Raw genomic sequence first — 27,613 nt, forward strand, 5'->3', positions numbered from 1 at the left:
TTCCCTCATTAAAGATTTTTGTTTTTCAGGAGGCTTGGTTGGACGTGGCTTAATAATGTCTTTAGATAACCATAACATTCATAGCTTTATATCTTTAAGCTCCCCTCAGATGGGCCAATTTGGAGGTAAGATTATGTAACACTAGCTATATTGTTAGCAGTAAATATAAGTTAATTAAAAAATTAAATATTTTATAATTTATCAGACTTTGACCATTTTAATAAGTATACAAATGATGATGTTTCATGTAACAAAATAGAATCCTTTTTCTATCTGTGTAAAATACATGGGGGACCTTAGAAGTTATGCATGGATTTAATAGTAACACTGATATTTTTGTTTACATTTTTATATAACTAATGTGTTATTAGGATCAGTATAACCAAAAATGTTTTAGACGCAGTTTGGTACCCCCCTAGGACAGTCTACAGATTTACAATGCAAAATGAGGGGTTTGGTTCCCCTCAGTGGACACAGCAAATAGCCAGATGTGGCTTCACTAAAAGACCCCCTACACACACACACATAATTTGGTGTATAAATCAAGTAAATAAATGTGTCAAAAAGCTATTGGAATTAATTTGGACATCAGTGGTAATCATAGGGTTGAATGCATTTGTACATAATTTGGTGTATAAATCAAGTAAATAAATGTGTCAAAAAGCTACTGGAATTAATTTGGACATCATTGGTAATCATAGGATTAAATACATTTGTACAACTTTTATGGATGAAGAAAAATTTAACATTCTAACTTGGGATATCTGATTTACCACATTAAGTTTACACAATCATTTCAACATTCAGAATTTAAACATAAAATAAATTTTTAAATGCTGATCTTTTTGTACTAGAAAAAAAAAAACATGACAAAAATACTTTTTACCTGCATAGTTATTTATCTATAAAGCTAAAATAATATAAATTAAAAATGTAAAAACTTTACATGTTTTGGTGGAAGTAATTGTGCCATGTTAGGGAGATTGAACCATCAAGTACACGAAGTTTCTTGTATACGTATGTATGTTTATAATTATTATATTTTTACAGCAGCACCATCTACAACACAGATTTTCAAAAATTCACTTCCATGAATCCTGGGACTAAATATCTATTTATATTCATTTGGTTTTCACAATTTATAAAGATTCTCTTATACTTAGTTCATCTTTTTCCATTATGTGTCTGTTTTATACATTTACATTTATGTATAAACATATTAAGAAATATTAGTTGATTTCATTAAAAATTAAAACATTTGAATGTGTTTTAGGTCCTGTATTTAACAGTAATTTATTTTTTCTAGACTCAGCATTGTTCCACAAATTTTTCCCCAAGTTGATCAAGGAATATGCATATAAGTACGTAAGTCTATTTTATATTAATAACTTAACTACAGTTGTAAAATATTATGCACCGACTTTTATAATATGATAAGTTTGAAATGTTAGTCTAACAAAGGCTAATCTCAAGATGGTCGAGTGGTTAGGGAGTTTGACTCACAATCTGAGCATTTTGGGGTCAAATCCTTATCCCGTGAAACATGCTCACCCTTTCAGCCATGTGGGTGTTACAGTATATCAGTCAATCCCACTATTTGTTTGTAAAAGAATAGTCCAAAAGTTGGCAGTGGGAGATGATGACCAACTGCCTTTCTTTTAGCCTTTATTTTAACTAAAGTTTTAATACTTATACCAGCTATCTTGAAAATACAAAGTTTCATTTCATGAAAAAGATCATTCTGTCTACTACATCACTGTTTAGTAATACTGAACATCACAAGCAAACCCATCCAAATGCCTAGCCAGAGTAGTAGTCTTGATGTAATACAGTTACTGTTAACAGTAGTGACCACTATATGCTAATCACTGAGCATTGTAATACTCCAAGTGTTTCCTGTAGTGTCAGTTTGAAACTGAAATTAGTTATTTGAGCTAATGGCTCATCTATTCCATCAACAGAATTGAGAGTAGAGTAGAAATATTTTCTCAGACTGAGAAATCTTTCACAATAACTTTCACCCTCTGAGTTAGAACCAAAAAATTAACAGAATTTGATAGTTAGTCATTGAACTCATTAATGGACTTAATTCAACTAACTACCTTCACATAAGATATGGATAGTTGGAATAATAAAAAATAGTGACAATGGGAAACACTAAATTACTTGATTACTTTAGAATCTGTGGCGCTAATTTGATTAAGCTGAACAACATTGAATTAACCAAACATATTAATCAGAAATTATAATAGTAATATTTTGGTTACTTGGAAAGTTGAAAATGGTAATTTTCAGAAACACTAATTTCAATTATTTGATAATTTTTGTAACATTAACCCCATGTGCACAACATTGATCCATTAGACAGACCTCATACATGTGAAGCTATATATAGTGATTTTTGCCATAATTCTGAAATTACTAAATGTACATGAAATTTGGCAGAGTTTTATTAAATATTATGAGTCTCTTGTACCCAAAATACCAGAATATGTTATAAAATATTTATACTAAACAATTCTCTTGTGACTTTCCAAATTCTTTATTAAGTCAATCTTGAGTTCAAATTGATTTTTGTATTTAGAATAAAAATACTTCTTTTCACCTTACAGTTTTATTTTATTTACTCTAGAACCTCATAAATGAATAATCAGTGATGTCGAGAAAATACACTTGTAGAGAAATAAATATGTAAAAAACGGCTCGTTTGGGTTGAGAAAATTTAAAGAACATAAAAAGTTACCTTCACACGTTTTCGAACACTGTAAGTCAAATAAACACAACATAACCATAGAAAACACTCAGATACTAAATAAAGAAACAAACATAAACAAACGCAAAATTAAAGAAGCCTTACTTATACAACAACTTAAGCCCAAAATAAACCAATACAAAGGAACACCTTTATGTCTATATTAAAGTATAATATAATAAATAATAATAATAATATAAAATTATATATTCAAACATCTAAGCCCATCCTCTACATTCCAACACTCAGTTACACAACCCCTTTCAAACATGTGGTCAGCTTCCGGTCAGTTACCTTTCTCTTTCTTTGTGAACCTAACGATGACTGAAGAAGGTCGAAACGTTCACTCCTCTATTTAAAAAAATTTCTCAACCCAAATGAGCCGTTTTTACATATACATTTCTCATAAATGAATATCAATAATTATATATTTTAATATAAATGTATATTTTATTTGTTAGTTTCTGTACTCTGGTGTAACTGTAATGAAATGTACAGTGAAATTAAAAAATTGGAAGTCGTGAACTAAACATTACCGTTATTTTCTTCCTTGAAAGCATCATTTGGCTGATTGTTACTTTTCTTATCTTCACAGTTTTAGCTGTTATTTTTTTTTGTCTGTTTTCTTTATGTTTTATGGTTGTATTGTCTGTACTTTAACTCACTGTCTCTTTTCAAAAGTAGTAAATCACAACAGGAGCTCATTAGCCATTTGTTTTAAATGCAGCAAAGTGGTGACTTGCATGTTCTTTGCAGGTATAAGCTGTAGCTCTGTTTTGCTCTCTAGTGCCTACTTTTCACATCCTTATATTTTTCTCACCACCCTACCTTATTACCTTTCCTCCATATACCTATGTCTGAAGAACTTCATTCTGCCCCAAAAAGGTTTTTAGGAGAGTTTCTTTTTACCATGATGGCTTGTACCACTTCTTCTGCATTATTCTTATTCGTTTGGTTTTCTGCTGTTGAGGATTTTGGGTTTGGGATATTCTCCTTACTAACATATGCCTATCTACTTCTCTGCCTTCTCTGTCAAGCTCTCTTTATTTTTTTTTTCACCTGATGTCTACAGCAGTGTTCTTGATTCACTGGAGACACTGAAGACACCCACAGTTTTTCTCTTCTCCATCTCTCTCATCTCTCCTTCCCCTTTTCTTTTCTCTTCCCTCTGACCCACTCTGTCTTCAGCATCTCAGAGATGCAATATCAGATCTTTTAGTCAAACACATCACTGAGAGGGTATATGACCCTATTATCTATTCATGGTTCCCAAGAAGACTAAGGACTAGTAATAAGCCTCTCATCTGTTTAGTTGTAACACAATTTAAGATGATTAATTTTTTTCCCTCAGATGTCTTTTTTCACCTGAGCTGGGGACGATCAAGGTTGATATATTGTATATCTTCCTCTATATCCTAACTGCCAAATTTTACAAACATTTTCCACAATCAGTATTTTGGAATCAAATATTCAAATTCTGTGGTCTTTCCTTTATCACAGTGCTTGTCACTTCTGTATTCAAAAGAGGCATGAAGACCTTTGCTTACCACTTTCATGGCCTAGGACTGAGATTTCACTTCTACATGGATAATTGACTCTTTGCTACCCATTCCCAGAAATTTCCTCTTCTCACACCTCTTTTCTTCTACAGGAGGCTGCTCAGTTGGGGTGCATTTTCTTGATATATAAGTCCTTTTTCATGACCACTCAATATTTGGCACATCTGAGTGTTTTCTACAGCTCTTTTCTCAGCCTTCTCTCTTTAACCCATCAGCTGTGTAGTGTCTGGTCACCAAGTTTCACATTTCTTATTTTCATCCTGTGATAGATGTTCTTTTTGCTTTGAGGACTTATTTTGTTTTCTGGAACATTTTTGGTCCATCTGTTATTGCCTCTCCTTTCCTCCCAGCCATCCTACTGTAAACCAGCTAAGTACCTTGTTTTACTCAATTACTTGACCACAGATTGTTTGTCTCTACCATTGCTGGTTATCAGGTTGCATTGTCAACTATATTTCACCTTTCCTGATGCTACAAGGTGTTTTCTTCTGCTCTCTCCTTCTACACCAACCTCCTCATGTGACTCCCATGCCTGACTGGGACCTGAACATAGCTTTGCATGTTTTCATATGTGCAGCTTTTGAGCCATTTTTCTTTGCACCACATTTCTTTCAAGACATATTTCCTCCTCCCCCTCACCTGTGATTGCATGTTCCTCTACTAAAACTGTTATTACCTTCCTAAGATTTTTTCCATGCAGGGAGGCAACCACACTTTCTCTCATGTCACCCTTCCTTCTGTCTTTTACCTCTATAATCATTCAGATTTGGATCAGCTCCTATATCCTGTTTTGTGTTACTTATGATCTATTTTTTTTTCTTTTTGAAATCCCTGTCTTTGTCTATTCCTACCCTGGGTTTTGCCTTCTTCCAAAGGCTTCTTTCATTCAATCCATACTGGATGGGTTTTTCAACTCCTCTGGTTGGTGTATTCTTTGAATATAGTTGTTTGCAGACTTTTACATGTCTTTCACATTCATTACCTGTCTCACTGTTGTTTTTTTGCTTCCCATCTTCACCAACCTTCGGACAGTTGGACAAGATATCCCAGGCAGGTATGAAGATAGTTCCCCTCACCTTTGCCACTTGTTATATTCCTCATTTTGCTGTTTCACTTCCTGCTGTGATTCAAATTTTCCCAGTTGCTATTCTTAAGACAACCCACTGTTTTTGAGATTAGTAAGTATGTTTTGTTATTGCTTTTCTGCCCTTTCTGTTAAAGTGGATCCTCCCCAAAGCCACATTTGGCTAGGGGCAGTGGACAACATAAAATAATCTGTCCTGGAGTTGAGATGTTCAAGAAGACCACTAGAGATATCATCATGGTGATAAATTTACTCAGTTATCTGATTCATACTGTATCAGTTTCCTAGACTATCACAGAAAAAGCTGACACCAGGGAACAGGGGAGTGATGACTTGCTTTTAAAAATAGGGTTAAAATGATCATCAATTGTACCATCTCCAGTAAAAGACCTTACTGACTATTAATCCATTGAGGATCCTAACACTTCTCCAGGCTTCTTCACTATGAATCACCTTTCACTCTTCATGTGGAGCATGTGAGACACCAGTTTCTAGTTACCAATTAGGCTTATTGCAGTGTGGTGAGAAGTAGATCCGTAATGACTCTGACAGTTTAGTACAGGTCACTCTTCATACAGCTAATGTGCCCTCTTCCTGCAGCCAGAGTCTGTGTAATAGAGTCGAGGTGAGCACATATTGTATTTCTTGATTGATCCGTAACCATACTGCACATAATGGTTTCTTGATGAATTGCATGCAGATGTTTAGTTAATCTTGATCACATTATGCTTATTCTTGTGAAACTTCAGGCTCTTTCACCTATTCTTTCCTTTCATCTTGGGCCGAGAGTATACCCTGGATGGGACAAAAAAGATTCTTTTTCACACCGGTGTGCCCCAATGGAGTCCTTACCACTGTTTGTTGCACACTATGGGCCTTTCCTTTCAGTGCATTCTAAAGGGAACTTATCTAGGTTTAATTTTTCTAATGGCCCTACCACTATCTCAGCATGAGATTCTAGCATTTATCTGGGAAGTACTAGGTTATTATCTCAGAAGATAACATTTTCTTTATCTAAAAATATACTTCCAATATGATGTAATACCTCCTCTTACAAAAATAGCTATTCTCGGTCAGTGCTGTCCTGTAAAAAACAATAACATTTTGTCACATAGCACAAGAGTTTAATCTTCCACTTAGTTGGAAGTGATTGATTCCAACATCTCTCTCAAGCTAATTATCGTGTGAGAACCCTCCACCAATAAATGTGTGACATACTCTCTTGATGCATGTGACTCCCTCTAATCAGTTCTACCAAATTGTCATGTGGCTCCCTCTAATCAGTTCTACCAAATTGTCATGTGGCTCCCTCTAATCAGTTCTACCAAATTGTCATGTGGCTCCCTCTAATCAGTTCTACCAAATTGTCATGTGGCTCCCTCTAATCAGTTCTACCAAATTGTCATGTGGCTCCCTCTAATCAGTTCTACCAAATTGTCATGTGGCTCCCTCTAATCAGTTCTACCAAATTGTCATGTGGCTCCCTCTAATCAGTTCTACCAAATTGTCATGTGGCTCCCTCTAATCAGTTTTACCAAATTGTCACTTCTCTTTTGGCAGTACTCATAACATTTAGTTTGTGCTCTCTTCTCTGATGCTCAACTCCAAAGTTTGGGATGTAGTTCTATCAGTAGAAAGCTTCAGGATAATGGTCTCTACTCAAACAGTCTTACCTCCTTCAAACTGTAAACTTCTGCTTGTCCAAGGTACTTTAGTTCACACTCTTTTCAAGTTTGACTAATCCTGTTTTAAATTGACTTTTTGAGTGGTGGCTTATCTCATTCTCAAGGGTGCCCTGCTTGTTCACTTTGAATAAACAGTGTGGTTATATCAATAGAAGGCATCAGGATAATAGTTTCTGGTCCTTCACACATAGAAATTTCTGCTAGTCCAGAATGCTTTATTTCACACTTCATTTTTGTCTGGTTTGACTGGTCTGTTTTATTTTCACTTTTCGAGAGTGGTGACTTATCATTTGTTAAAAGGTATTGCTTGTTCCTTTTGAGGTAAAGAGTGGATTTCCTTTTTTTTTTAATCCACACTTGACATTCAACTTCTTGAAGATCATGTTCAAGGTACCTTGTTCTTGTTGCTAATTGACTTTTCAATCTTGACACATTTTTCTAAGGAATGATCTCTCAATCCTCCTAATTTTTGATGGCTCTGCCTCCTTTGGCATAGTCTTCCATGTAAACTTTTTAAATCTTTTAGTACTTCCTAGTTAGTTATCTCCTTTGTTTTTGGTTGCTGGTTCATCATCCATTTACACTGGTTGTCACTAAGTTCAGACATGTATACATTACTTTTTCTCATTTCATCAGTCTTCTCCAAAATTTTGTGCATCCATGCCACTCTGGTTCATGTTTTTCTGATTAATTTTTCATGGCAGGTACTGCTTTGGTTTTCTCTGTTGTTTTGGTATGATCTATTTCTGTTATTCTTGATTGATTTTATTAACCTGAATTTTTGTGGTTCATGTAGTATATCTCTTTCAACTTTTTTGATTTTTACCATCTTTCACATTTCTTTTCAAAGGGATCTAGATGATAATCTCTTTCTAGTACATGTTGTTTTCAGTGATTCTTTATGTTAAATCCATTTCCCATGTCTCCTCCCTTTATTCCATTTCTTTGTCTGTAATTTTTTCCCTTCCTTTCTACAATACTCATTGGGTTTGGATTGTGATTTGATTACCCTTTCATTCCTTGTTTCCTTCTTATCATCACTTCCTGGTGTCTTCACTTTGATCTTGCACTTTCCTTTTTCCCTGGATATACACTTTACCATCCCTTGGAGGTACTTCATATATCAAGCACTTGGTCTACATCTCATACATTCATCTCCCATTCTCTGCTTTGTATAGCTGTTTCCTCCTTTTTATGGTACTGTCATACACCTGTTGCCATCCTTCACTCTTTAATGAGACTGTGACTTGGTAAATTGTCTTTTGGTGTATATACTTCTTTCAGGGGTATGCCCCTTTTGGTGTATATACTTCTTTCAGGGGTATGCCCCTTTTTTTGTATTCTGGATGCCACTCTGTTTTGAGTGGTTCTTGATCATGTGTTCTTTAAACATTCATATATGCACTGGAAGCCATGTAAACTTACATATTATCATTCCAATACCATGCAGTGGACACTGTGAAGATGGGATACTCCACAAGATTTGCTTCATATGTTTGCCCATCTCAGACTGTACTCATACATGGACTACATGGTCAAAACAGAAGAGAATAGCTACTCATCCCTATCGTGCCTTGTATTGAATAAACTGTTAGGATTTGCTTAACAAAATAGGGTTTTTGCAGCTACTCATTGCACTGTCTCAGGTGTTGTTGTTCCTCCATGCCTCCCCTCTCCCTTTTCTTCTAATGGAGTTTAAGAGTCCTTAGGTCTTTCCAGTTCTAAGCTGTTGGGATGCATCCTCCTGAATGGGTTAATGAAATATTAACAAAATATAGAAGTCATTATAAAACTATTCAGTTGAGAGTAGGATGGTGGTGTTCTGCTGGTCTAGATGGCATGATATCATCCACTATGAAATAAAAATAAATGGGAATAACTGTCAAAATTGTAATTCACCCTTTGATTGTAATTCCTCATCCTATCCCCATGTAGATGTCAATTCTTAGTTGCTGGGTTTTCGATTCAGAGTTGAACCATTCAACATAAATCTTCACATATATATTACAAATGTCTCTATTACCATCTTCAGATACATTCTTGTTACTCCGTAAGATGTGCAGATTGTTATGGTTCTTCCCCTTACACTATCCCCCTATGTTTATTAATCTCATGATGTCACTGAGCATGGGGTGTTTCATGTCATTTTAAACTTTGAGGACTGTGGTTTATATTAAGCAGACATCTTTTTGATACCAGTTGTTGGGTTCTGAGCTTGATTTTTCAGTTTTTCATATTCTCATGTGCCATGTTTGTAAATTGGGGGGATAATAAGTTGCCTCTGATTTCATGAACTTGTGGTGAAGATGGTATGATTATGTTTCCTACTTCCACATAGATGTCAATTCTTGGTGATCTGCATTTTGAACTTTAGTCAACTTGTTAATGGTATGATTCTTTTTCCTACCCTACGTGGACATTAGGACTTGGTAGCCAGGTTTTGGGTTGTAGTTGCCTTATCAATCATATGATTCTCAATCTACCCCTGCATGGATGTCAGATAATAACAGGTTAGTTTTGGATGTAGTTTACTTGCCACGTATGGCCTGTTGTATTCTAGCCACTTTACGCCTGTTTGCGCATCCTCTTGTTCTTGCTAACTTTTCTATTGTCTGTGACCGAGTTTCATAAATATTATATGGTTCTCACCTCCTTGGATGTGCTCCTCTATTTTTTAGTGCATATATACAAAATCTTTCCATGATGGGTGAAGAGTATACCTGGTTCAGAAGTGGTGTGGTCTCACACATCAGATCTTCAGTTGTGAAGATTTACTCTCAGGTAGTGTCCTTCACTTGCTTATTTCTTTCCCTCACACTGGTCTCTTCACCTATTTAATGTGGGATTCTTACTATTTGTATGAAAAGAGGTAAGGTGTCACATCGGAAAATATAATTTTCTGGTAATAAAAACGTATTTCCAATAGGTGCTTATCTTTTTCACACTTCCTAGCCTTCCTCTCCAGTGAAAACTGGTGCTTCAAATACCACCTGCAACTTGAAGTGATAATTTGTTAAAATTGAATAAAGGGAGTCACATGCGTCAATAAAGTATGTCGCACTCTTATTGGTGGAGGGTTTTGACATGATGATTTTTATGAATGATGGAATCAGTCAATGCCCATTTAGTGGGAGATTAAAGGCTTGTGGCATTTGTTTTTCCATATAGAGGGAAGCACTGAATGAGAATAGCTATTTATGTGAGAGGAGGTCTATTGGAAATACATTTTCGGTATAGGAAAATTATAAGTTCTGATAGATATCTCTTCATGAATTGCCACTTTCTCTCTCCACTTCCAGTACAACTTTTTTTTTCCTCATCTAAGAATAAAGCCATCATGAGTGCAAGTATATAGGGGGAGTTAATGTGCATGAAGGTTGTGTTACCCTTCTGTTGATGGAGGATTGTTGTTTTGGGATGACATTATAATGCGCCAGTGCAGTTCATCAGGGTAAGTTGAACTTTTGTAGCCTTCAGTGTTATTGCTTACAAAGTTATAATCTAGAAAATTAGACCAATATGTCATGCACACGTCACATCCTTTGACCAATATGTCATGCACACGTCACATCCTTTGACCAATATGTCATGCACACATGTCACATCCTTTGACCAATATGTCATGCACACATGTCACATCCTTTGACCAATATGTCATGCACACGTCACATCCTTTGACCAATATGTCATGCACACATGTCACATCCTTTGACCAATATGTCATGCACACATGTCACATCCTTTGACCAATATGTCATGCACACGTCACATCCTTTGACCAATATGTCATGCACACACGTCACATCCTTTGACCAATATGTCATGCACACATGTCACATCCTTTGACCAATATGTCATGCACACATGTCACATCCTTTGACCAATATGTCATGCACACGTCACATCCTTTGACCAATATGTCATGCACACGCTACATCCTTTGACCAATATGTCATGCACACGCGTCACATCCTTTGACCAATATGTCATGCACATGTCACATCCTTTGACCAATATGTCATGCACACATGTCACATCCTTTGACCAATATGTCATGCACACATGTCACATCCTTTGACCAATATGTCATGCACACGTCACATCCTTTGACCAATATGTCATGCACACGTCACATCCTTTGACCAATATGTCATGCACACGTCACATCCTTTGACCAATATGTCATGCACACGTCACATCCTTTGACCAATATGTCATGCACACGTCACATCCTTTGACCAATATGTCATGCACACACGTCACATCCTTTGACCAATATGTCATGCACACGTCACATCCTTTGACCAATATGTCATGCACACGTCACATCCTTTGACCAATATGTCATGCACACGTCACATCCTTTTTTCACAAATTTCCAGTAATTCTTTCTGATGTTTTATGTTATATAAATTTAGAACCAGGAGAGAGGAAAAGTTTAAATTTGTCATATGGCATGTAATGCTACATTGTTTTCAATACATACTGTTGTCAGTCTTGTAATCAGTTTGAACATTTATCTGGTGGTTTTCAGACTGAACAGCAAAGGGAAGTAATTTAAGCTCTTTGCTTTGTTAGAATGACAGTTAATATTTATGGGGCATTATTTTATTTGTTCAGATTGTTATTATACATTCCTACTTGCATTATTAAGGTATGTACAAATTATTTAGTGTAATAGTACCATTATTATAAAAGTAGACTTAAAATTCATTGGCAACCAACAGCAAAAGGAAGAACAGGAAATGAAATGTAATCTATATTTCTTGTTTTGCATGCTTGTTTTTATTGTTATAAATATAATTAAAATATAAAAATTAGAAACTTGTTAGCTTAGATAAAATTGGATTAGATGAGGTAATGAAAAATAATAAAAATTCTTTACGAAGTGTACACATGAACAACTTGTATATTATGTTATTCAATACGGTGTACACTTAGTGATGTGCAACTTGTGTGGTGGGATTCTTAGTTGGACATGGTTTAATAGTCATTAAAAACAAAATTACATTTAAACAGATGTAGCTTGCTGGGAGCTTTAAACTACTTAAAATACACAATTGTAATTTCTTTTCACAATATGCAGTCTTTCTAGAAGTTAAATTGGGTCATTTAGGTTAATTGTATGTATTTTCATGATAGTCACAAAGTCAGTCAAATTTATAAAGTTAGGGTATAGAAAATAACAGATGAGATCTAAAGTTTAATTTAAAAAATCATTTGATATTTATTAAAAAGATTTCAGAGGTTATGCAGATGAAATTTTTTTAGATCATGAAAAATATTTTTAATCTTCACATTTCACTTTGCACTTGGAGCAGTTAACACTAACTTAACACTAACTCCATATATTCTGGGATAAATCTTTAGTAAAACTACATAGTTAAAATTTAGGTTTTGAATACAAAAGTCTTGTAATATTTACTGAAAGCTTGTCATATTTCTTCAAGATACACAAACATATTAAAAGTTATAGTATGAAACTTTGATGGTTGTTTTGTGGTTACAAGGTTATTTGATTGACCAACCCAGTATGCAAAGAATTGATATCAGGAAGTTTACTTAGGACCATATGACTCATTTCACTTAACTCATTAATTAGAAGTTTCAACAGCTTTTCCAAAGTAATGAAACTGACTAAAAATATTTTCCTCTACTTGACACCTTAGTAGGTTTTTACAGGGATGTCTTGCCTGCTACCTAAAATATGTAAATCTGCTAACACTGCATATTCTCTTATTTCTGATACAGAGATACCTGAAAGCTGTATGTTTAGGTTGAATAGTACATTTAAAATGTCTCCACTTCACTTTCTTCTTACATTAAATATAAAACATTTTATAAATATAACTGAGGAGATAATTGTGTCAATGTGATGGATTAGAAATTCTGAAAAATGCACTAAATTTATCCAGGTCATTGATGTATCAAAAGGGTTTTGGATCTGGTCCATTGCATTTTATCCTTACATGGCATTTAATTTAACAAGGAATATTAAGTTCAGACCAAAATTATTCTGTCATGTGCATGAAGATGGCTCCTAACTTTTCTAACATCTTTATGGTGTAATTGAAAACGTTTAAACCTCACAATTGGAACTAAATTGATGACATGTTCTTGATTTGCTGATACAGAATGACTACTTCAAAGCTAACCCCTTTTAATGAATTTTTAGGTTTATTGTTTACTATTCCTCTATCCAGATAAACTTACCTGATGCCCTTTGAAGGACAACTACTATACACTGACATATAGAGTAAACCACCAAATAGATGCAAGTAAAGCCCTTATTTTGAAAGTGATCCCATATCATATTGTTTTGTGAAAATAACCATAAAACATTGTATTTTTTCAATCAATTTAATTCACATGTCTATATATATTTAAGTTTTCATTAAAATGTGGTAAAAAAAGAACATTTGAAATAAAGAAATTAATCAGAAAACCTATAATTACCCATATATTTCTGGTCGTCATCGAATATGACACATATTCCAAAGTCCACTTTTATCCTTACATGGCATATAAAATTAGGATAATTGTTGAACCTGGGATTCAACAATGGTCATGCTACAACCTCTGTTTTTGTTTTGTTTTTGAAATAAAGTGGCAGTGCTATAGTAGCTTTCACCACGAATGTGCTATAATATCACATACAGCCAAGCTCTCAGTATGAAGAAAAACAATCCATGATACAAAGAAATTATAAAGACTCAGAAAATAATGGTTTGCAAAATCTAATACCACTCGATGAGAAACTCTCAATATTCCAGTGTTTAAGAATCGAGCAGAATTCCACTGAAGGCTATTTATCTCAATATTCCAGTGCTGAAGAACCAAGCAGAATTCCACTGAAGACTGTTTATCTCTTTTTAAACTCAAGAACATCTTGGGTGATATGAAAAAGTATTTCCCATTTTACTTCAACTCACTAATGGCTTAAAACAAAATTTTCTGAAATTTCTGTTACTCCATTATGAAAGAGTAAATATTTATTTTGAAGATATCTTAGTTCATACTACATTTACCAAAGAATGATTGTCATTTTTGTAATAAAGCTCTTATCAAGCCAGCAAGTCTGTGTAGAATTCCAAGATGCTATTCAAACAAAAATTAAAATCACTTTGAAATTACAAAAGGGATTTTTTTCTCGATATTTATCATATGTAGTGTAAATTTTAAGTCAGAATGTTGAGCAAACAAGTTTCTTAAGAGCATGTTTGAACTACTATAAAACTTTCTGCATTGCTTCTCAGTATCACATAAATAATTTGGTCTTATTACTGACATACATTGTTTTTATTTATTGTTTGTGTTTTTTTGTGTATGTGTATTGTTTAACTGATGTGTTTATGTTGTATGTCTATATATATATAGCCTTGTTTCCTTATTGGATTGTGTCACATTTTAAAAGATTATTGGTTATATTTCTATTGTGCTCCTCTTTTGAGTAATTGCTTAAATTGTTAATTTGTAATGTATATGTACTAAACATTTATTTTTTATTTTATTCTAAACCATTTTTTTCTTGAATTCTATAAATCTACCATTTGCTTTGTGAGAAGGCATTGCATTAATGGAATATGCTTTATTTCACTTAAATAGAAAATTTTGTGATAATATACTGTTTTTATTTTAGGTTTTTCTATACAGTAAAAGGACAAATGTTTTCAGTTGGAAATTATTGGAATGGTAAGATATATATATCCTTTCTTTTTAGTTGGGGACAGTTATTGTGCTAAACCTTTAACTTGTTTTTTTCTTCCTTCTCACAGTGGAAATAATTAATCATATTGCATGAGAATTACTAAATATTTAGTGAGTAATATCTTGGTTTCCATTAAAACCATTTATATTTATCAGTTTCTTATATTGTGAAATTTTGCTGTAAAACATCTTCAAAAAACAGTTTTATAGTTTAAAATTTCAATTTTTAATTACTGATCAGAAAGTTTTGTCTTATGAATCTAATTAATTTCAACTAAATTAATATTCATCAACACATTTTTTCTTTATGTTTTATTTTGCTGGTTGCAGTAGTAATCACTTTTTGGCTACAAATTATTAACCCTTAAACAGTAGCCATCATCAATTGATACTGCTATCTACTAACCCTTAAACAGTAGCCATCATCAGTTGATACTGCTATCTACTAAATTCCTGATGTTTAAGGGTTAAAAAAAACAGCAAAAACTGGCAAAGACTTGACAGTAATCTTTTACCTGATCTTTAATAAATGGTCTCCTGCTGGTACAGCAGTAGGTCTATGAATTTACAACACTACAGTCAGAGGTTTGATTCCTCTCAGTGGACTTAGCAGATAGCCCGATAAGGCTTTGCTATGGGAAAACACACTCTTTCATAATGGTGTCAGATTATGCAAAAATAACAGTATTTTTTCCAGCAATGCCCTTGGTTAAGATCATTTTATTTATACATTATTTGAATGTGATAAACTTGACAATACTTTTTAGTAAGTAAAGACTTTAGTCTTTGAAATATTTTACCATCACTTTGCTATGATAAGGCTTTGCTATGGAAAAACACACTCTTTCATAATGGTGTCAGATTATGCCAAAATAACAGTATTTTTTCCAGCAGTGCCCTTGGTTAAGATCATTTTATTTATACATTATTTGAATGTGATAAACTTGACAATACTTTTTAGTAAGTAAAGACTTTAGTCTTTGAAATATTTTACCATCACTTTGCTGTTGGCCAGGTGGGTGAAGGCATTCAACTCATAATTTGAGGGTCGCGGGTTTGAATCCAGGTTGCACCAAACGTGCCCTTTCAACAATGGGGGTGTTATAATGTGACAGTGAATCCCACTATTCATTGGTAAAAGAGTAGCCCAAGGGCTGGAGGTGGGTGGTGACGGCGAGTTGCCTTCCCTCTAGTCTTACACTGCTAAATTAGGGGCGACTAGTGCAAATAGCCCTCTCGTAGTTTTGCATGAAATTCAAAACACGAAACAAAACAAACAAACACTTTATTCTAAACCTAACTAGGCTTACCTGATGTCATATGAGAAAATCAGTATACATTCCAAATTAATATAATGTAGCATGAAAGCATTTAAAGGAAAAAATATCTAAAGAAATTAAAACTTATTTCCAAGAGGTGTGTTTGGTTCCTAAATTTTCCATTAGATTCCATTTTTGTTCTTTGAAGGAATTATGTTTTGTCACTTTCATATGAAACCATAACTTTTCACTTCACTTTATTTCTGTACGTTGATGTAAACAGTTTATAATCTGCTCTATCCAGTGATATTTAAACTTTACTTGTAGGCTTTCTCTTGGCCAAAAACAATTTATAGACTAAATATCAAAGTTTTTGTTTTAAACATATAAAGGTTTAACTTGTCAGTTAATGAAAATCATAATACCAAACTCCATTATTTTTGTTCTAGTGTTATTTTATGAAAGAATAAACAAATAACATTTTAAATTCCAATTGTTTTGCTTAAATTATGAGAATTAGAACAGTATTGTAATGAATCCTTTAACTGGAAGCTTTTCCCAGTAACTTGATTTGCACTTTGTATTTTATCACTGTGTTGGTTTCATTTGAACATTAATTTTATTTCTGTTGTTGGGTTTCAAAGGCCGTAACTGAAACTTTTATACTAAGATACTGACAAACTGTTTATTTGGATGCTCACTTGTAAAGCAAATTATACTCGCATATAATTACTACTTGAAAATGTCCAGTATTTTATAAACAACTCTTTTTTTCTTCTTTTGTTTTTTATCTTTATAGAACTTCTAATTGAGTAATGTGGTCTTGACACAAGTTAAAACTTTGAATTCAACAATATATCCTAAGCATAAGAAATTAGGATAAATTCAGAAATAAAAATCAAAACATTGAAAACTAGTTACACAAATTAGGATTGCTATCAAATAACTTCCTTACAGCTTAATATGAGATGATTATTGGCTCGTGGCAAAAAGTTTAATTAGCATATTTACATAGAATAACACACTAATTTTTATATGGTTGTATATTGTAACTGTAACTCAATGTCGGTTTTTTTGTATCACTGTGAAAATCATATGTCTCTGTATAGTAATGGAATGTGAACTAGCATTAGGCACAGATCTGGATTAAGATCATAGTGGGCCCATAGGCAACTTTAGTTCTGTGTGCCTTTTTTTTTTTTTTTTTACATAAATCCTCTTGTTTTTGCAGTGACACTTTGACCATTAAAATGACCTTTCAACATATATAATGCTTTTAGGATTTTACAGTTTCCAACTTAAAATTCATGTGAAAAGGCTATTAAAAAAAACGTGGGCTCATGGGAAACTGCCTACTTGTCATTTTGGTTAACTAAGTGTGCACAGTGTGAGTGCACTGGATGGACCTTGTATTGGAGAATTAATGTTCACTATAATTTTGAATTTAAAGTGTATATTCACAAGCCCAAAAATGGAATAGGTTACTAAAGTTTTTGTACTAAAGATATACATGTGAAGTAGTGCTAAGTTTGGGTGAAAGGTGATGTTCATGTCAAAAACAAAATTATTTTTGTCTATTCATTGTGTATGTGATGTGTATTTGCATAGCCACCTCAACCTCCTAAATGCAATATCTGTCATATCTCTAGACTTTTTTCAGTATATTTGCATATTGCATCTGGTATATTCTATACTCTATCGCAAGCTATTGTGAAATAGCAGTGTTGGATAACTCAATGTATTGACAACTCTGACATCAAGTATATAATACTGTGTTGAGTGGTATTCTGTACAAGATCAGAACATGCACACAGGACCAATCCTGCTTTAGTTCTGAATAATGAAAATCAAGGGAAAGGTTAAATAAATGATATAGAGGAAAATGGTTCATAAATGTTAACACATATTACCAATGAACGAGGTAATAAATGAATGCCAACTTGTAGTGTGCGCTTTATGTTTAGCTTATATTGTGTAAAAATTACATCATACAACCACAATTGACAATAATTTCTAGTGCATTTTTAAGTTAGAATGTATAGATTAAAGAGCATTTTCTCATTTGTAATAACATCTTGTGGTTTACTAACACAAGAAGTAAGTAGATTACAGACAACTAGTTAAAGTCGTATATAAATCTTTCATGTTATGAGGGAAAAAAATCCTTGAAAAAAAAAATGAGGGTTAAATTAGTTTAACCTTTATTTTGATAAATTTCCATAATATCATTGTGTAAGTACCCAAGCTAATTGTAAACATCATTTTCTTCAAGAAATGGTGTTATAAACTGACTATCTGGAGAATGAAGTTATTTGGTTAAGAAAACATGCTTGCATCCAGACTTCCAAAGCTGACAACATAATTGATAGCTGGAAATTTTTGACTTGTGTCCCTATTCTTCAAGAAATCCAACAGGCAGTTTACATGTAAATTACATCATTCTAAACGTTTAGTTCATATCTCCTTAAATCTTTTCCAGAGAGACAACTATATGGAAGATTGTAATATAAAATTGAGTTCTTGACAGTAAAATAATTTCCATTCAAAGAATATATATATTAGAGCAATTTTTGTAAGAAACTTACAAATTATATAAAAAAATTAACTGTTTGCATTGAACACAGCTTACATATACTGATTATATGTATTGTAAACAGATCTTATGGCCCAGTTTTAACTAGTGTTCTCTTTTGCCAGACCCCCATCATCAAGGCTTGTACCTAAATATGAGTGCCTTTTTACCATTTGTAAACAATCAAATTTCTCATCGCCGTAATAATGGTAAGGCTAACCTGAAACTTAATCAGAATCATGTTCTTTACATTTTGTAACATTTTATTAAATGTGTTATGTTAAAATTACATGGAAAGTAGAATGTTTTATTATATTATCTGTGCTGTGGAATATGTTTTTAAAAAAACTTGAATTTAATTTTAATACTGTGGGTTTTTCAGTACATTTACCCACATTTTTACTGTTGAAGTTAAACTATATTTGTTGCTGGTACTTTTGATGTGAGTTGCAGAATGGGATTGTCAGGCTGTGTTGTATATTTTAACCTTATTCTGAGTGAGGGTTACTGTAGTGATCAGGGTGGGAAATAATCTGCCTAAAGATGAAAGGACTCCAAACTTTGGTGTTATTGTAGAATTGCAGCTCATCCTGTTCAATTACACAAAGTATTTAACAAACATTTGGAGCTGGAACCAGGTTGTAATAATTCCAAATAACAAAAGGCTATATATACATGACCTATATAACAGATATATAATTAATAAATATATAATTATGTGACAACCATAGAAGTATGTGTAGGACAAGTTTCATTATTTCATGCTGAAAAATTGCAAATCTTTTACTGTGTGAAGTTAAGTGTGCAGAATTACCATTTGCTTTATTCAAAATGCAAAAATATGTTGCTTTATAGTAACAATGATTTTGATAAATTTCATCAAACAGTAGTAAGCATTAACATACTGTTACACATTGAATTGATAAGTGTCATGTTTTAAATATAAATAACACAGATGTCTGTGTTTTTAAAAGATATGTTTTACATGTTCCTAGCAGTTTAGTCAGATATACACATACTGCTAAGGAACAAATTTCCTATTCAAGTCTATAATTATTAAAAAACAATGCTCATTTCAGCCGCACGTCCTTAAAATTTGTAGCACTCATAAAAAAATTTATAATGTAAATGAATAGAAAAAACTGGAAGCTTTTCCCAGTAATTTGATTTGCACTTTGTATTTTATCACTGTGTTGGTTTCATTTGACATTAATTTTATTTCTGAAGTTAGGTTTCAAAGGCCATATTGGATGTGGAAAGAATAATTATGTACTACATTTCATCGTGAATGATAAACCACCTTGAAACCAGTTTTTTCTTACTTTTAAACTGCACTGTTATGTCTGTATCTTTCTAATAATTTCATATAATTTGGTTGTTTGTGAATAAAAACATGATTGAAACAATTGTGGTTTACATATTACGTCTTTATTTTTGTAATTTATATGTTATGACATTTCTCTTGACACACTCACATAAGTTGTATTGTTTTTCATTTTATGAAGTGACAACAATAAGGAATAGGAATAATTATTGTGGGACACGCCTAAATATTTATATTGTTTTTCATGACAGAATTTAGTTGTTTCTTACTTTCTTTGAACAGAAGTATTTCGGTGAACGAGTCACCATATATTTTGATTGTATTTTGACATTATTTCCACCAGGTCAGTCATTCAGTATTAAACGTTTTAGTTTGAAAGGAAAATAATGCTCTCTAAGATAACTATGTTACTGAAACAAATTATTAAAAAAATGTATTTTTGGAAGATTTAAATCAAATATTTAAGTTTCTGTGAGGATACAACAGATTAATACTGAAAATATCTAACAATACACATAGCATTCAATACAAATAAATAATTTTGTTTTATTGTAATACGTATACTATTTTAACATAGATTTTAAAAGAAATTTTCTTCGACTGAAAAATCTCGTTCTGATTGGTGGACCTGATGATGGTGTTGTGGATCCATGGCAATCAAGGTGAAACTTTTTGTTGTAGGTTATTGGAGGCATGAATGAATGGAATGTTTTACATTCGGTGTTAAAACATCTACACAGTATCGTTCAGTGTTAAAACAGAAATAGTATATATATATAATATGCATGTGTTTGTGAGAACCACGTGTGTGTTGTAAGTGTATAAAGATGGCATCTGTGTGATCATTTTTATTAAAAATCTGTATGAACATACTGAGTACAAGATACTTTTTTATGAAAAATTTAGTGTATTCGCTTTAAATATACAAACTCAGAAAACTTGGAAATATATATAATTTCAATATTTTGCAGATTGAAGATTTTCAAGTTTTGGTTATTTGCTTTCACTTTTATACATTGATTGGAGCTTTGTGTATTATTTTTCTGTTGCAGTCACTTTGGATTCATCGATAATTATGAGCAGTTAGTTCCAATGAACCAACAACAGGTAGGTGTAAAAATGAGTAGATTAATTGATGATGAAAAATTTGTTTATACATTTTTTTTAAGAATAAAGATTCAGGTTTATATTGTAGAGTTATAGCATTGTACAAGTATTTGTATTCTTTGATAGATTGTTTAGGCAGGGTATTCATGATAAAACTTTGTAGAATGGACAGCAACTTCCTGTTGTGGAGACCCAAGTGTAAAGGATGACGTTTCGAAAGTCTTCCGTCTATCGTCTTCAGGTCGTCCTCCACACTCGTATCTCCACAACAGGCAGTTGCCGTCCATTCTACAAAGTTTCATCAAGTTTTTGTAAGTTGCTTTTAAGTTACATTTACTAGCTGAGATAGCAGCAAATGCTTGCTTCACGTGAGAACCCCAGTCACGCTAAATGAAATTCATGGTGAGAGAAGGATGTAGCTATGATCAAACTCGGTCTATAATAAATGTGGGTTCTGAATACATTTGACTTCACTCTCCTGAGAAGGACATGCAACATTAGAGAAATAAGTAAAAGCATTGATTTTTTGTTAGTGTGTGATATTACTACCCAAACAGCCTTCAAAGTTGAAACAATATTTTTTACAGCTATGAAATATCCATTATATGATCCATTAATTAATGTGTGGTCAACATTCACATAATAAAATTTATATACAAATATATTACTCACAGTAGTTCTAACATTGCAGCTTATAAATAGTGTTTAGGCTGAGCAATAAATCCTTATAGATCATGTAACAAAATTATTTTTAAACAATGGATGGACTCTTCAGTTAGAGGGTTTTTTAATTTGTCTTTTAACATGAGACTTTAGGTAGCTGAGTACACAACTTTTAGAAATAATTGAGTCTTAAGCAGCAGCTCTGCTTTTTAATTGAATATCTTTGTACTTGTATAAAGAAGCTCTAATTAATCTTATGTAATAGGTAGGCAAAAAATTATTTATAATTATAAGGAAAAGTTTCATTGGTGATAGAATATACTACATGTTCTGTTGAAACGTAATACGTTTCACCACCAATGAAACTACTTTTTATACTTATAAATCATTGTTTACCTACCTATTGTTGAATATCTACATGATAAAAGAGAACTTGTTTAAACTACTTCTTGAAAGCAGGTTATTGAGTTACTTGGTATAGAGGCAGTGAAAAACTGTATATAAATATTTTCCAGTATGGTATTTCTCTCTGCTCACAATATTACCTTTTCCAGTTTTGTACTGCCTGCCATAGGCAAACTTTTTTTATAACACATGCCACAAGCCTTCCACACTCCCTATTGGAATCAAAGATTCCAACATGGCTCTCATGCAAATCAGCAGTATGAAAACACCATTATCACATGACTCATGATTCCATCTATGCACTGCTATCAGACCATCACTTTTCATTTGACAGTTTCAGATGTCTTTCTTTTGTTGCACTTCTGGTATAGAGTAGTTTATCATCATTTAAATTACTGTTTATTTCAAGAAATTTTCACTTTCAGTTTCAAAGTATTTATATGTGTGTGTTTTGCTGCCAAATGTTTTGCTTGTTTCTTGATGTCAAGGATGAAATCTGAAGTTAATGTTACCCCTTTTGGTCCATCTCGTTCATCTAATGCCATACTTCAAGCCACAGGTGCAGGCAACATCAGGGGATTCAGTGGTATTTATTTGCAGAGAGGTTTAGCATTATATGGAAAAACTGTTGTCTTCTCTCATTATCCCTCTTCACCCTGTGCCTTTTGATGAGGATTTTGATTGTCCTCCCTTAGATTTTGCTGTGTCTTCTCATACCATGCATCTTTGGTCTTAATCAGATTTTAGGATTTTATTTTTCAGGTATGTGATGTTTTGTTTATTGCTACCTATTTCTTATTACCCAAATCCTTCCATTTACATTATTCTGCCTTCCAACCTTATATAGTTTTTCTCGTCTCCTAGTATTTGGATTCATACTGAGCATTTTGCCTCCCAGTTTGGTGATGGCATTACTATGCCTCATTTCTCATCACCATTATAGGGTAAACTGTCCTTATCAGGACCAACTGTTGTTTGGTTTGGTTCTGCCTGTTTGGGGGCAGGTCCAGAATCCTCCATTCATCTAAAAGGTGCCCAGTATTCTTGTGTTTTTCCTTCCATGATGACTCTGTTATACTACCTTTCCTTAATCCATTTCCTGTCTGAGGCTTTTTACAGGAACCCTGAGGGGTTTTCTGGGAATGTCCTTTCCCTCCTCACTTCCATGTGAACCTGCTTTTTTTTCTCTGTTATGCATGATATCCAATGGTGGTTGAACAAAAGCTTGTACTTCAGTGGAAGCCCTACTTCTTCCTCTGTGGCCAGATTTAAATCTGTTTATGAATGCATCCCTTTAGGGCTAGGATGCATGGGTCAACAACCAAATAAATGGCTTTGGGTCATTGATCTGTGGAGGAACATTTTCTTCATATTGATGTCCTTAAACTCCCTGCTGTTTGTTGGGTTTGGATCATTTTCTTCCTCTCTTTAGGGATCAGTGGATCACCATCCACTTTGATAATTCCACATTGGTGGCTCATATCAATCACCGAGGGTCACATGGTTGAGATTCCTGTATTTTCTCACCTTGGATCTTCTCCTTTGGCCCCACGAATATAACATTCATTTGATGGCATGTCACATAACAGGTGCTTTCAACCTTGTGGTAGATCATCTTTCCTGACTAGACAGGATTTACCAAGTGGAGTGGTCTCTTTGTTGTTATATTGCCTTAAAAAAAAAAAAAGTGCAGATAGTCAAGCTGCTTTGTGCCATAAAACACCAAATCAACCAACCAACCTACCTTTACAGATTCCTTCAGAGGTTCCCGTTCCAATCTGTTTATCCCCTGGTGACTCTCTTTTTTGGGATCTTTCTCCCTTTACCCTTATTAGTTGAGTTCATGGTTTAATTCAGTTGGCTTAATTCTCCTTATCCACTTTCTAATGTGCATTATTCTTTGTTACCTCCCATCAAATCCAGAACCTCATCTTTTCACTTGCTTCTTGTCTTGGTTAGCCTTTGGAGGAGATTCTGTAGTTGAGCATATATACTAACTTTCAGACATTCATCATCCCTTATCTCCATCACATCACGTTTTCTGCATCCTCAGGGTGCTGTCTACAACATGTCATTATACTTTAGACTTTGGTGTAGCTATGACACTTGGTAAGTCTTTATTAATGCTTTCTTTTGTTTCAGAAGCCCTTGCTTTCAATTTCATCTATTGGATACCACTCTGTGGTAAGTGGAAACTGACCAGGTATTTTTCTACAAAAAGTTGTACTGTGTGCCATATTGATTTTCGTATTCTTTTCACGTCTGTGCATGTGCACTTTTGAGATAGGGTGTTTCACAAGATCACTGGAGGGTCAATGACCTCATGATATATGCTTCATAAATATGCCTTTTTCAGACCATATCACCTGTAAACAAGATAGGTAAAGCAGAAGGAGATAGCTGCCCATACTTGACATACTTTGACTTATAGGGATTCATGATTATCCAATGCACTGCCTTGGGTGTAGCAGTCCCTCTGGGCTCACCAATGATGTTTTTCCTCTTTTTCTTCCAGTGGAGTATGGGAATATCTGAAACTTACCAATTCCAAGCAACTAGGGTGGTTTTCCATGAAGGCATCCTGTTGAATGGGCTCCACACAGATAGCTATAACCATTCAGTTCTGCTGGTGTAGAAGGCATAACATCCTCTGGATTTAATGACACGTACGACAAAATGAGATGTCTCAATGCAGTTCACCTATTAATTGGATATCTTCACCCTACACTTGCATGGATGTTGGTACCTCACAGGCTGGTTTTGAATATTGAGTTAACCAGTCAGCATTTGTCGTCACACAGTTTTGGGATTGTCCATCTTTCTCCCTTGATTCTTCCCTCTCTGTCGTGGGTCATGGAAGATATATGTTGATATTACTGACCAATGGACTTTTGGACTAAGATCGTGGTCGTCGTGGGAGTTAATTACGTGTGATGGACTTTTCTCAGATACTGGATACCACATTTCCTGATCTCTGGCTCTTTACCACTCATGTGTCATGCCCTTGTTATAAATTCACAATTTTAAGGCTTGAGTTGAAGATGGTGTGATACTCATCCTACCCTCACGTGAATGTCTGTATCCAGCAAGAAGGTATTGGATGTGGTTGAATTACTGAGTATGGTCTGCCATGCCATAGCCATTCTACTCCATGGGATGTATCCTTCTTTACCCATTTTCTTTCTGTGGGATTGAGTTGTTTATTTGTCATAGAGATTACTTTCCTGACTTATCTTCTCCCTCTAAGATGAGCTCCATTCCTTTTCTGCTTTATTTTGTTTTCATAACTGTTTATGGTGAGGAGATACCTGTTTCAGAAGTGGTGCAATGCTCTTTCTCAGATCATCTCATCTGTTTCTGTCATATACAGAGGTATCATTTGAATGCTTTCAAGGGTATGATTATTTTCTCTCGCACTGGTCCTTCCTTCTTTTAAGTCTGGGTTTCCATCTAATCTTGTGAGAAGAGTGAAGTACCATATCAGAAGTTATTATTTTCCCAGACTGTAAATGTATTTTCGACACTTCTATCTACTCCTATTTCCCACTTTCCTTCACGCAATCTTCCCGGTTCTGTGTTCTGCCAAACCTTGAAGTAATGGTTCAGTAGTGGCTCATAAGAGGGATCCATATGCATCACATGATTGTGGTGTTATCTTATTGGTGGATAGATTACGTATGTTGATTTGCATGAGAGACAATCTAGAATCTTTAATTCCAACAGGACGAGCACAGAAGGCGTATGTGATACGTTATTAAAAACATTTACCTATAGAGAGCAGCACAAAACAGGAAAACCTAATCTTGTGAAAAGAGGGATGTACCAATCATAAATAGGAAATACATATTCAGTTTAGGAAAACTAAAAAATTTTTTCTTCAAATTAAAAATAACTAATCATGATTTTTCTTGAACAGATTTATCAATATGACACATTTGGCCTGAAGAGTTTGGAAAAACTTGGAAGAGTTCATGTTAAAATTATGGCTAACGTTAACCACTTTGAATGGCACAAAAATCACACAGTTTTTGATAAGTTTATTCTTCCATTCCTTAATTAACATGTAAAAAGTGCCGTTGACCTACTTAAAGCATTATTTACATGTTTAATTATATTACTATGGACTTAAATTTTGATTTGTTTCATACATGTTAACTCTAATCAAATTTTCAATTTGTTGTTTTAAAAGTGAAAATTATTCTAAAATATTTGTTTTATTTATTCGCTTCTATAACCTTGATTTATTGTGAGATTTACTTCAGTAATTCACAAGTTTTGTTTAGTGATTAACATATATAGGATTTCATTTTATTCTACATAAAATGTTTAACCCTTTTTTTTAAAAAAAATAGTACATTAAACATACTATGTGATGTTTGACAGTTTCAAATGTCTATTTTAGAAATAATTTGTAGGGAAAAAAAAATTGTCAGTCGATATTTCGATAAAATGTAAGGTAAACAATACTTAGATAATTTAAAACTATGCATTTATTCATTTATAAGTAAGTTTTTATTATGTTTTTTAAACAGCTTTAAATTATATAATTTTTCTCTAATAATTTACCCTAGTACAAGTTGGGTTTATGACTTTTTTGAAAGTGTTATATTTTGTACATGTATCAAAACAATATTTTTAAATACATATCCTGTTGTTGTTTTTAAGTTATCATTTACCATTTGAGTATTTTATGAAGGTGACACTATGGAAGTGTTCTTTAGAACCAGGTCTTAAAAGCTGAAAATTAGCACATGACTTTCCTTTTCTTTACTTAATATTCCCCCAACTTAATCTTGTTTAGGTTGGTGTTGTCTTAAAATAATGTAATATTTTTTGAAATGGTTAACATTTTTTGGAAATTCAAAAAAATTAAAAATATAACAAAGTTTGATACACAGTGAGTAGATGAAAAGCATTACTTTTGTCCGTCCAGTACATTGAATCGTTATTACAAATAAATATTAATTAGAAACAGTTTTTGTCCAATAAACTGTTGAAATTTGTATTATTTGTTAGTTAATGTTTCAGACTTAAAGTATACAGGTGTTTGAGATTGCAGGTTTTTTCCTTGTTTATACCTCCCACTAATATGTCCATCCCACAAGAGTTAAGTTTTATTTGATGATTGTTATTATATCGGTTGAATTAAAATGAATACTTATCATTAATTTTATTAATTATAAGGATGTGAAAGTACTTTGTTGTAATAATTAAGTTGGCGAGAGAATCTCTTGTTTTTTGTATTCTGTAATCAACATACAAAGTGTTTAAAACCCAGCTTAGATAAAAGTTGGTGCCATAAAATCTTTGTGGATATGTAACACATCTCAAGGTGCATGATTTACAATTAATAAAAAAAAAAATCACATTTTTACAAATATTTGGCCAAACATAATTTACAGTAATAGTAAGAATTGAAAACGTGCATTGTAAATGTTACATCTAATTGTATCAGTGATTACTATAAGATAAGCTAGATAGTAGCATTGTTACACA

The 27,613-nt window shown here is 33.3% G+C and overlaps 2 protein-coding genes across 4 annotated transcripts in view; both read left to right on the top strand.

Moving 5' to 3' along the window:
• Positions 1–27,495, top strand: LOC143237958 (lysosomal thioesterase PPT2-A-like). 2 transcript variants are annotated; one of them, XM_076477737.1, is made up of 7 exons: positions 2–125; positions 1,307–1,361; positions 14,720–14,772; positions 18,744–18,827; positions 20,520–20,604; positions 20,995–21,049; positions 26,034–27,495. In XM_076477737.1, exons 1-7 carry the CDS (start codon positions 56–58, stop codon positions 26,175–26,177), a joined length of 546 nt encoding a protein of 181 aa, XP_076333852.1. In that variant the 5' UTR covers positions 2–55; the 3' UTR covers positions 26,178–27,495. The 2 variants fall into 2 exon arrangements, with proteins under 2 accessions (XP_076333853.1, XP_076333852.1); XM_076477738.1 differs by lacking the exon at positions 18,744–18,827 and having other exon boundaries at positions 1–125.
• LOC143239052 (gamma-tubulin complex component 4-like) overlaps positions 1–27,613 on the top strand; it is a 403,661-nt gene that overhangs the window by 218,701 nt on the left and 157,347 nt on the right. The window lies entirely within an intron of this gene.

The sequence above is a fragment of the Tachypleus tridentatus genome, chromosome 13, assembly GCF_004210375.1.
Source record: "Tachypleus tridentatus isolate NWPU-2018 chromosome 13, ASM421037v1, whole genome shotgun sequence".
Taxonomy (NCBI): Eukaryota; Metazoa; Arthropoda; class Merostomata; order Xiphosura; family Limulidae; genus Tachypleus; species Tachypleus tridentatus.